Raw genomic sequence first — 12,251 nt, 5'->3', positions numbered from 1 at the left:
AATCTGAGACTGAATTTCTAGTCTGAATTTGTCATTCTGTGGTAGAATGTCACAAATCCAAAACTATCTCATGAGAAAGTGACAAAAATGAGACGCAACAAAACAATACGTAGAGAAAGACAAAGGAAACTATCACATAATCAAATAAGAATGTAGTAATAAAAATTTGCATATATTAAGTTGCTATATGCACAATGAAACACAGAAATGCAGGTTATCTTTTCTAGCAGAGAGGGGAAAAGCACGTAATATTTCTTCTAAAATTTTGTAAGGTGTTATTATTTTTGTTGGTATAGGGTTACTAGAATATATCAGATCATTTAGAAGTCTTGCAGTTTCATTATGTGGTACTTTGACAGTTGCCTGTGCATTAATGGGAAGTACACTGTTTAATGATATGAATGTATTTAGAAAAGGCATGTATTCAGTTCTGTGGTGGTTTTATCTGTAGAAGTGTTTTCTTCCCTCAATGTGGAACATTTGCAAAAGGCATTAGACAGTCATTAGACATTTATTAGATAAATATATAAAGCTTCCAGTAAAGAATTTCAGTGTGATAAATAAAGGAAGTCTGGAAATCACATATTTCTGTCATAGATTCATTTATATCTGTAGTTTTTCCATCTGTGTATGTATCCTTAGTCACTTTACATATTTTGATTGTGCTTACCTCCAGTTAAAGTGGTAAAGAGTAAGGATACAGATGATGAATATTTATCTGAATTGATTTTCCTTTTTTGAGTATATAATTTTAATTTAATATATGGAAAGTTGAAGACATTGAAAAAAGCACTGCTTTTTGGTTTTTAAATTCCATTCACAGATTTTCTATACTGAATTTCTATAGATGGTATATTGAATTATTAACATTTCAGAATATTTGAAACAATCTTACTTTTTTGTTTTATAATTGTAGAAATTAGTGTATTGTTTTAGATGAGATAATCAAGATGTAAAATTACTCTGTTAAGATCTTTTAAATAGGAATTTGGAATAGTTAAAATTTGAGAATTTATTATCTCTATCCCCCTTCAGACCACTGTTTTTTCCAGATGTCTTTTACATAGTTGTTCTGGCAGTGGCTGACATGGGGAAGAAGTGTTGTCTGCCAGCTCATTCTTTTTTCTGAGTCTCTCAAGATGCAGCCAGAGAGTTTTGGCCAATGGCTCTCATGTCCAGGTGGAGGCCGATGATGAGCAGTGTTCCTCACCGGTCCTTCTTGGTACCGGTGCTCTTTAGTATCTTTATCAATATCAGACAGTGAGATCAAGTGCATCCTCACCAAATTGGCCAATGACACCAAGCTGAGAGGTGCAGTTGATACACCTGAGGGACAGGATGCCATCCAAAGGGAACTGGACTAGAGAAGTGGGCCCATGGGAGCCTCCTGAGATTCAGCTAGTCCAAGTGCAACCTCCTGCACCTGGGTCCAGGCAATCCTAGACAGGAAAGCTGAAAGAACTACTCACTGAAAGCGGTCCTGCTGAGTTGGGATTGCTGGTGATAAGTAGCTGGACATGAGCTGGAAATGTGAACTTGCAGCCCAGAACCAACCATATCCTGGGCTGCATCAAAAGCAGCAGGGGCAGCAGGTGAAGGGGGGGGATTCTGCCCCTCTGCTCTGCTCTGATGAGACACCACTTGGAGTATTGTGTATGGTTCTTGGGTCCCACAAAAGAAGTGGACACAGAAAAGAAGTGGACCTGCTAGAGTGGGTCCAGAGGAGGCCATGAAGGTGATTGGAGGGCTGGAGCAGCTCTACTATGAAGACAGGCTGAAAGAGTTGGAGCTGTTCAGCCTGGAGAAGAGAAGGCTTCGTTGTGGCCTTCCAGTACTTAAAGAGGGCTTATAAAAAAGAAGAGTGATTTTTACACGAGAAACACAGATATTAGGAGGGAATTCTGTACTCAGAGGGTGGTGAGGTGCTGGAACAGGCTGTCCAGAGAAGCTATGGATGCCCCATCCCTGGAAGTGTTCAAGGCCAGGTTGTATGGGACTCTGAGCAACCTGGTGTAGTGGAAGGTGTCCCTGTCCATGGCAGGGGAAGTTGGAATGAGATGATCTTTTAAGGTCCCTTCCGGCACAAACCATTCTATGATTCTATGATCTCCTTATATCCACAGTACTGCACATGTGCTGCAAATCCCATTATAGCAACAGACGTAACTTTGAAGCACAGTCAGTTCTTAGTGTACGTGTGCAATGGGTTGAATGGTGTTCGGGGAGAAGCAGTGGCACGTGGTTCGTGAGTGCTCCTGTAAGAGGTGATTTGGCTTACAGTACCTGAAGGCTGGACATTATTGATGCAACATGTATCTTTTTGTACTTCTCAGTTGTAGACCTACATAATGGCTAACATGACATACAGACAACAGCTACATTATTAGACATGTCACCCTTCCATAAGCCTTTAGAGAGCCATCATAAAGTGGAGAAAAGTTGTCATGTTTCCTCAGCAGATTCTGTTTTGCTATAGCAAGTCTAGTAGAGGGTTTTGGTCATTGTTTTGTTTTTTTTTAAATAGTATTATGGTTCTGGATTTTACCGATGCTGCTGTTTGCTTTCCTTTCTGTTTACAGGTTTGATGTAGCAGTTAGTGGTTTGTGTCTGTTTTAATTTATCTTGGGAGAGGGAAAGAAACATTTTGATTTCCCTCCCCCCACCTCTAAATTTATTCTGGTATTTACACTATTTCCCAAAATAAATTGAGTGGCAACTACTGCAAGTATAACAGTATGTTATGAGTCTGAGCAAGTCAGAGGCAGGGCTGTGGGCCTCATTTCCTCAGGACTGCCTTGTATGTTGTAGTGTTTGTTACCATCTCCATGCAAATTTAAACCTGTTGACCTATTTTACCATGTATTTGAGGTTTTTACCCTTTTCAAATGATTACATTTTTACTTTAGTGCTCAGTAAAACAGTTCAAAACAAACAAAAAAGAAAATAAACAAAAAACCCACTTGTCAAAGTCAGACATGATAGGGTCCCTTAGACTGACAGTACTGAGCAGTCAGTGCCAGTCAGAAGGCACACAGCTTCAGACTAGTATCTGGACTAATGTGGGTATCATTGAGACTATGGGCAAGCAAGGACTGTAGGAATGTGGATTTAGGAATAAAATGATTCTGTAGGGAAAACTAAGCTTTATTCTATTCACTGCTCATGGCTGGGGGTGGGGAAGGAAATCAAAAAATGCACATCCAATTAATCCCTATGCTTTTGATGAAAACTTCGGGGTTTTTCTTTTCAGGGTGAAGTAATAGCCATGGACAAGATAGCTAACAAGGTCAAAAAAATCAAGCTGAACGCTGAATTGCTACAATTGAATTGCATTAAGGCCTTTTGCTATGATGGAACAAAGGCTCTTTCAGTTGAGAAACGAGAGGATGAACAAGGTAAAATAAACAATTTGGCTTTTAGAAGAAAATAGGAATGTTTTGCACTAATAGTATTAAACCTGCCACAGGTCTACAAGTCCTTGAAATTTTGGCAGATTCTTAAGTTGCTTCAGCACTGTGAATGTGCTTTTATTTTCTACTCTTTTGTAATTATCAGCTTCTCTATGAAGCAAATACAAAAGTCAAATGATCTGTTCTTATCACAACCTAATATGCTCAAAGGAAATGCATTCCTTTCCCAGATAATATCAAAGAAAGAAGAAGCCTTAAAGCTTCTTTCATGATCCTGTTTAACCCCATACTCTCAATTGTCTGACCTAGTCTGAGAAAAAAGCTATTTGTGCAGACTTGCTTGGCTTTCCTGCCTCATAATCCTCATCAGTAAAATTGGGTTATTAATACCTAACTCCCAGGAGTGCTGCAACGTTTAGTTCATGGATGTTTGTTCAGCTGTTCAGTGGAAAGTTATATAGACGCACAGTGTATTATTTTAAGTTCATTTCATTTGCTTTTCTGAAGTGCTGCAGTTATGATACTGGTTCTGTTCCCATGACAGAATGATTTAAACGGTATCTGCTGTCTTGATTATTTTTAGTTTGTTGTGCAAAGTATGCTGTTCTTTCTCACTCTATTTTGTCTCAGTCAGTGGTTAGCCTAAGTAGGAATCAGATTGCATAATTCACCTTCTTTGTCCCTATGCCTTGCAGTTATTCCTGCTTTGGAGGAACAAAGATACTTTCTTAATTGTCTCTTTATGAACATTAAATATTGTAGGTGGTGTGTAGCAATTACACTGATGAACAAGAGCAAGATGTTCCACCCAGAGATCCTGAAGGCTTTTCTGTACATCTCTGCAAGCAAGACATGACATATTTTGAACATTTTAGTAATGGATCAGAGGTAGATAAATCAGATAGACTCATTTTGTAGTGCAGGAACAAGCTAGTTAGCAGTAGTACGATAGTAGAAGTATGGGAGCAGTAGTACCTGGAGATACTGAGCTGGACAGCCTCTCTAGAACTGAGGAGGTAGAAACTTTTGGGCTGTTGAGCCAGTGGGGTTCAGATTAAAGCAGGCTCTGCGTGTAGAAGATACATATTCCCATATCATCCAAGTAGTAGTTAGAAATTGTTCTTGTCTTCTCAGTCCTTGTTTATTGAATTGTCCTGCCATGGAGACATCATGTCACACATTAGAACTTGTAATGGTTCATGTTATTATGAAGTGCTTTATTTTCTATGGATATGCATGCATCACAAGAAATAGTTATCATATTGACATTCCAATTATTATTTAAGGCAGTAGTAACAATTAACTACAGGTTTCTCTCAGTAAAGGTTTGTTTCAGTTATGAGCTAACTGTGGTTCATCACAGCCTATATGTACAACTCTGTACTCAACATCTCTGACCAATCATATTTCCACTTACTTGTTTGATTACTTTTACATATTACTTTCAAATTACTAAAATAAGTTTAAAAATTATTATTGCCTAAAGGGATAATTTCTGAGCTCACAGAACTTAAACTGTTTAGTTTTCTGGGAGATGAAAACTACCACCAGCAGTGCTGAGACTTGTCTCTAGCTGAGACTGCTTTTGCAGACACTGTCTATACTACATTAATGTTTTACATCAAGGAAGCAGTAACAGCTTGTCCTTTTCTGCAGCAAAGTCTCAAGGAAAGAAACACAAATTTTACAAAGCTATGTGCTTTTTACAGAAGGACCTCCATTCTCACCAGAATCATTTGATCGAATTCTTCTTGATGCTCCATGTAGTGGGATGGGACAGAGACCAAACATGGCTTATTCTTCAACTTTAAAGGAAGTGACCTCTTACCAGCCACTACAGCGCAAGCTTTTCACTGTGGTATGTATTAAACACTGAGTAGATAAGCTAAATTGAACGTAAATGCTTCTGCAGCATAAAACTTCATACTGAAAAAATGGTGCCTTATTTTCCCTACTTTTTCAGCAGCTAAGAAGTGTAAGGGTCTAGTTAACCTCTCAGCTCCACCATATCTATTGCTAGGTGAAGTCAATTCATTGGAGCATGGGAAAGGTATATGTAATACATAGTAAATAAAAACCTTTGTGTTTTTTTAAATCCCTCAGTTTCATCACTTTTAGTTTATAATAATTGCAAGGGTCTAAGTCACAGAGAAAGTTTCTTAGGAGCCTGCTGAGGAGCGTGCTTGGGCTGATGCTGAAAGATAAAATTTAATGCAACTTGTCTAAATCTGAATGACACCTCCTTTTTTTATAAAACCTCCATTATTCTTTATTGGACATAGGCAGGAATATGGTTATCAAAGATGAGGAAAAGGCTGAGGTATGTAACACCTTCTTTACCTCAGTTTTCAACAGTAAGGGTTGTCCTGAGGACAGCTGGCTTCTGGAGCGTAGACAGAACTAAGAAGCTGAATAGCTCCCCTGTAATCCAGAAGGAAACAGTTAGTGACCTACTGAGCCACTTGGATCCCCACAAGTCTATGGGACTAGATGGGATCCACCGAAGGGTGATGAGGGAGCTGGCAGAAGAGCTCACCAAGCCTCTCTCCATCATCTACCAACAGTCCTGGCTCACTGGGGAGGTCCTAGATGATTGGAAGTTGGGGAATGTCATGCCCATCCACAGAAAGGGCCGGAAGGAGGACCCAGGAAACTACAGGCCCGTCAGCCTGATCTCAGTGCCTGGCAAGGTTATGGAGCAGATCATCCTCAGTGCAATCACACAGCACCTACAGGATGGACATTGGATCAGACCCAGCCAGCATGGATTTAGGAAGGGCAGGTCCTGTCTGACAAATGTGATCTCCTTTTATGATCAGGTGACCTGCCTGGTGGATGAGGGGAAGGCTATGGATGTGGTCTATCTGGACTTCAGCAAAGCCTTTGACACTGTATCCCACAGCATTCTCCTGAAAAAGCTGGCAGCCCAGCTTGGACAGGGGCACTCTCTGATGGATTAGGAACTGGCTGGAGGGCCAGGCCCAGAGAGTGGTGGTGAACGGTGCTGCATCCAGTTGGCGGCTGGTCACTAGTGGTGGGATCAGTGTTGGGCCCAGTTCTGTCTAATATCTTTATTGATGATTTAGATGAGAGGATTGAGTCCACCATCAGCAAATTTGCAGATGACACTAAGCTTGACACTAAGTGTCAATCAGCTGGAAGGCAGGAGGGCTCTGCAGAGGGACCTGGACAGACTGGGTTGGGCTGATTCCAACGGGATGAGGTTCAACAAGGCCAAGTGCCGGGTCCTGCACTTTGGCCACAACAACCCCCTGCAGCGCTACAGGCTGGGGACAGAGTGGCTGGAGAGCAGCCAGGCAGAAAGGGACCTGGAAGTTTGGATTGACAGGAAGCTGAACGTGAGCCAGCAGTGTGCCCAGGTGGCCAAGAAGGCCAATGGCATCCTGGCCTGGATCAGGAACAGTGTGGCCAGCAGGTCCAGGGAAGTGATTCTTCCCCTGTACTCAGCACTGGTGAGGCCACACCTCGAGGACTGTGTCCAGTTCTGGGCCCCTCAGTTCAGGAAGGATATTGAGGTGCTGGAGCAGGTCCAGAGAAGAGCAACAAGGCTGGTGAAGGGACTGGAGCACAAGTCCTATGAGGAGAGGCTGAGGGAGTTGGGGTTGTTCAGCCTGGAGAAGAGGAGGCTCAGGGGAAACCTCATCACTCTCTACAACTCCCTGAAAGGAGGTTGTAGCCAGGTGGGGGTTGGTCTCTTCTCCCAGGCAGCTATCAGTAAGACAAGAGGGCATGGTCTTAAGCTGTGCCAGGGGAGGTTTAGGTTAGATATTAGGAAGAAATTCTTTACAGAGAAGGTAATCAAACACTGGAATGGGCTGCCCAGGGAAGTGGTGGATTCTCCGTCCCTGGAAGTTTTTAAGATGAGAGTGGATGTGGCACTTAGTGCCATGGTCTAGTAACCACGGTGGTAGTGGATCAAGGGTTGGACTTGATGATCTTGGAGGTCCCTTCCAACCCAGCTGATTCTATGATTCTATGATTCTATGATTCTATGACACATATTCAAAGTGAATGACAGCTTGAAAAGTAGCATAGATATAGCTTCCATGCGAAATATGTGGAAACAGTTGACATCTAATATAACTGATAAAAGTATTGTGTATCCATGGTTGACAGCAGGTGGTGAAAACAGACCTACTAATCTGTCTGGGATATGCAGAGCTGTATAAATAACAACTCTTACAAGGTGAATCATCTCAATGGCATTAATAAACTGCATGAGCTATAATGCCTGTTTAGAAAGAAGAACCTTTCTAATCCATGGGATCCTTTACTGTATTCCCTGAGACGAATTAGTATCCTAATGCCTCTCTTAGAGAGATTTGAGTTTAATTAAGTGCTAAGTTTTAATATTATTGCTTAACGGATTCTTGCTTAATGTTGCTTAATATGAAAGTTTTTACATTTAAAAATAAGCTGTACTATTGATTATTCTCCTTGCAGGCAGTGAAGTTGCTGAAGCCAGGAGGTGTTTTAGTATACAGTACATGTACGATTACACTTTCTGAAAATGAAGAGCAAGTTGCTTGGGCCCTGAAAAGATTTCCATGCCTCCAGCTTCATCCACAGGTAATAGTATTTTTAGGGTACTTCACGCAATCTAATGAGCTTGTTTTGGAACTGTGAAGTTACACACTATATTTACTATCAATAAATCTCTTTTTCACTGTGGACAATTTTAACTGCTGTGGATAAAAATAACGTGAGGATTTCAGCTTTTTTACAATCTAATTTTGTGCTTAATTGCGCTTCGTTTAGGGATCATTAAATAGCTTCCCACTGTGTATTGTGGTTATTTTGATTTGTGCAACAGTCTTTTAAAACACAACAGGGACGAAAGATAGTTTAGACAGATTGTCTTGCAATTGTTCTTTAATGCATATATTTTATTCTCTTCTTTTGCACATTGATAGGAAAGGTGAAAATTATTTTATTAATGCCACTGAAGTTGTGACGACATACATAAAGGATGGGACATAAGTGAAAATAAACTTGTGTTTTGAGGAAGGAGGATTTTATACGTATGGGTGCTATTTTTGCTTTATTTAAAGGAATGAGGGAACAAATTTATTTCGGGCTAGAATTTTTTATCTATACCACATACTCTGTACAGTTAAAAAATATCTGTTACCTTTATTAGTACTTTGAGGGAGTCTGTCCCTCCCACTGTATGCATCCCTCTTCCTCTGATGATGTGATGAGCTGGGTGGGGTAGTTGTTTATCGTTATGGCTTTAAGGAAATATCTACCTCCAATACCTGTTTAGCTTACTTATACATTCTGTGATGACTTGTACCTGTCTTAAGAAGTTTAGATGAACCTTTTAACTGAAATTAACAAAATATATACAACAGGTATACAATAAGAAATTATATGAAGACTGGTAAAGATTTAACAGAATTGAAGCTCTTCTTCAACGATTTGTTTGTTCTGTTCTTCTGTCTGCTTTCTTTCCATCCATTTACTAGGAATTTTTCAGTTCCAGCCATTTCAACTAAGATTATACATTTTACCTAACAATATAAAAAAATTCTCCCTGATAGAATTACAAAGTGAAACACAAGCCCTATTAACTCAAATGCAAGATTAATTCTGGTTTAATAGACTTTCTCTCACCTGTAATATCAGTCTTAAATAAAGCACTGTTCTTCACACACAAACGCCATAAGAATAAATTTTTTGTGAATAGTATATTTTAAATTAAATGACACTGAATTGTTTACCCATAGATAGTTTCTAGTACCTTATAACCAGTTCTCCAATAGTGTAAAGTAAGGTGATATTTTCCAATGAACAGGAACCTGGAGTCTAAGGTCTACTTACCTCATGTTCCTTTATGTATTTATTTCCTATGTTGTTTAGTCACTTATTGGACACCTCCTTTTATACCCAGTCCACTGTTTCCCCATTTCTCAGTTTGGCAATAGATCCTGGAATCATGTTGGGTAAGATGAGTAAGGAAAGGAGATGGAGCCATAGGTGTCGTTCTCATAGGTGGATGTTACCACGTCGCAGCTGATCCTTTGTGCAGACTTACTTCCTCTTAGGTGTTACACAGGAGATACTGTAGATCAGCTTAAATGCAGTAACTTAACTGGAAGAAAAAATGAAAAGGTATACAAAAACACTGGTCTTTCTTTGAGCAAGTTGCTTGAACCTGTGCAGTACTGTTTTTCATAGATTTCTATCTTTCCATCCTTCTACTGCATTACTTCAAGTTGCTACCCTTGTCTCCCTTTGTATGTTATTTTTCTCTCAATTTGCAATAGACACCTCTTTTTGTCTTTTACCTGGAAAACACTGAAATCCTATTGAGGGGAAGGAAGAGAAGAATCAGGCTTCAACCTCTTGGTTGTCCAGCTTTACTGCACACAATATGTGGTTAAGCAGCTAACTCACATCATGTGCTGACTGGGTGAGATCATGTGTTTGCAAAGTGTGATGACTGACAAAATGCTCTGCTGCAGGCTGCATTATAGACTACATTAGACTAGATTGACAAAAGAGATCTACTTTTGATATTGCAGTGCTAGCTTTTGTACATTTTTTCTATTCCTTAATGAATGCATTGAAAGCAAATCCAGCTAAGAATTAGATTTCTTCCAGGAGTGTATTAAATAAAAAACAGTCAGGGCTACTCACAAGAAACACTGAGAAAAGGGCTGTGATTTTAAGCCCTTCTCCTCTCCAGGATTTTGATGCCAAATGTCATCTCCTGAATTCAGATACCTAAGCGTTGCTTTCTTTTTTTCTCTGCCTCATAGACATACACATGTAACAGTGGTCCCATTTATCTATTAGTCTTATTACATGACATATAAAAAATCTGAAGTTCAGATTTTTCTGCTGCATCATTTGCCAGAATGATGCTTCCTCAGGCAATAAAGTATTCTGGACTGGGGCTTTCAGTCTCTGCAGTTCAAGTTTTCAATGTGAAGAATCCAGGTATTTCTACTACTGTTACTGAGTATATTAGTAATGGGCTAAGGAATGACTATTTTTGACTTAACTAATAGCTATTAGTCAGTACACAGCTATTAGTCAGTACACAGAAATGCTGCATCATTTAAAAGTGGCAACCTAAAACCTTTGGACCAGCTGTCTGGTGATAACAGCTTTCTTGTCATGTTTCAGTCCTTTGAGTAATGAATTGATTTAGACCTGTGTACTCATCAACAAGTGCTCTAAGCAATGGGTTGAAGTGGGTGAGGGGCACCACCACCTCCTCAAAGTACTCTGAACCTTGTATATATGTTTGTAGATATTGGCCAGATGAAGGCAAGAAAAGAAGGCCACATTACTTCTGAATCCCACCTGGTGTAAATGATACAAACCTAGCTTTTCCACATTACCAGTTAAGTATTCTGCATATACTCAGCAGAATACATATAAGGCCTTTAAGAATTTTACAGATGCAATAATTTGCTTTTCTTTGTTACTTGAACAGGAACCTCACATTGGAGGAGAAGGCATGAAGGGAGCTGGACTGACACTTGATCAGTTGAAGCTGCTGCAGAGGTTTGATCCAGCTGCTGTGACATTGCAAGGAATGGATATTAATTCATTGCAAGATTCCAGAGAAGATGACCTGATCTCATTGGCAAATAAGGACTGTATAGGATTTTTCATTGCAAAATTTATTAAATCGAAGAGTAAATAAGGATCTGGGAATGCAACCTGAAAAAATACCTCAGTGAGTCTAAGAACAGTTCAGACGTGAAGTGCGTTTCTTCCTGCTGCAATGTTACCAAGCCAACGGACTGACGGCAGGGTTGCTATGGCAGCAGTAAAATCTGCCAGCTGTTCTGATGGGAAAGAGCCACAGGTTGCAAGAAAGTCATGGTTGGGGGAAGGGTAGTATCATTTTTAAGTCTTCCTTCGCTTTTGTATTTACAGCAGGTCAGTGCCTGAATGACAAGTATGTTCACTCATACTGGTGTTGCTTATCTGGTGCAGCAAGCACAGGAAGGGGATGTAAACTACTTTATGAAATGAAAACATAAATAAAATAAATGAGAGCTATTGTAATGAATTTTTGAAAAGGAAGTTTCTATGGAGGTTTACTGATAGTTAATGTTTCATTAAATAGTGCTTCACAAAACACTGTAACATGTTACAAAGAACTGTTTTATAAATTGATACTTAGAACCTCATTTCTCTTTTATTTTAATACAAGCAAGATTCTCTGTACACATAGTATATACACAAAATACGATTAGGCTTTGTAGCATGTCTTTTATAGCAGCATGAATATATTAAACCATCTCACTCTGGGAATGTAAATAAATATTGTTTCAACATCAAACTTCCCATGCATAAACTGTATTGGTTCTGAAATAGGCTACTGGACTGGCTGACAAGTGACAATTTTAAAATCAAACATTTGCAACAGAAGGGGCTACAGTTGTGATTAATATATTAAAAGACAGAAAACAATGCATAATACCATCTGAAATGTTGCAAATCACCTTTCAAAGAACTAAGAATATTAACTCTTTATTGGTTAGAAAGCATCACCAGCTAAAATCGTGTGAAAATTGAAAATGGAGAAGCATGCTAATGAGAACTGCCTTAATACATTGCTCAAAGATTTAATAACCTAAATTTCTTAAAGATGTTAGCTGTATTTGAAAATTCTGCTTCAGTTCCAGTTTGAACAGGATTCTCTTTTCTCAGACCTGCTGGAACTGACAATAGCACTAAAATTAGAAGGAAAGGTAAGTACAATTCAAAAACGTAAACTGACATCTCTGTGTGTTTGTTTGTTTCCTCTCTCTCATCAATTTCCAGTTTTAAAAAACATTATCTGAAAAATGTCTG

At 39.4% G+C, this 12,251-nt stretch overlaps 1 protein-coding gene across 1 annotated transcript in view; it reads left to right on the top strand.

Moving 5' to 3' along the window:
• The window catches only part of NSUN6 (NOP2/Sun RNA methyltransferase family member 6), a 21,015-nt gene extending 9,310 nt beyond the window's left edge, over window positions 1-11,705 (top strand). The window contains exons 7-10 of the mRNA XM_017817061.1: window positions 3,251-3,395; window positions 5,120-5,268; window positions 7,875-8,000; window positions 10,879-11,705. Coding sequence (XP_017672550.1) covers window positions 3,251-3,395; window positions 5,120-5,268; window positions 7,875-8,000; window positions 10,879-11,091 — 633 coding nt within the window. The 3' untranslated portion in view covers window positions 11,092-11,705. The remainder of the gene's footprint in view (window positions 1-3,250; window positions 3,396-5,119; window positions 5,269-7,874; window positions 8,001-10,878) is intronic.
• Window positions 11,706-12,251: the final 546 nt, after the last annotated feature.

Source organism: Lepidothrix coronata, unplaced genomic scaffold (assembly GCF_001604755.1).
Source record: "Lepidothrix coronata isolate B3197 unplaced genomic scaffold, Lepidothrix_coronata-1.0 Scaffold59, whole genome shotgun sequence".
NCBI lineage: Eukaryota > Metazoa > Chordata > Aves > Passeriformes > Pipridae > Lepidothrix > Lepidothrix coronata.
The sequence above is the reverse complement of the archived record's forward strand: the minus strand, read 5'-3'. Positions and strand labels throughout refer to the sequence as shown.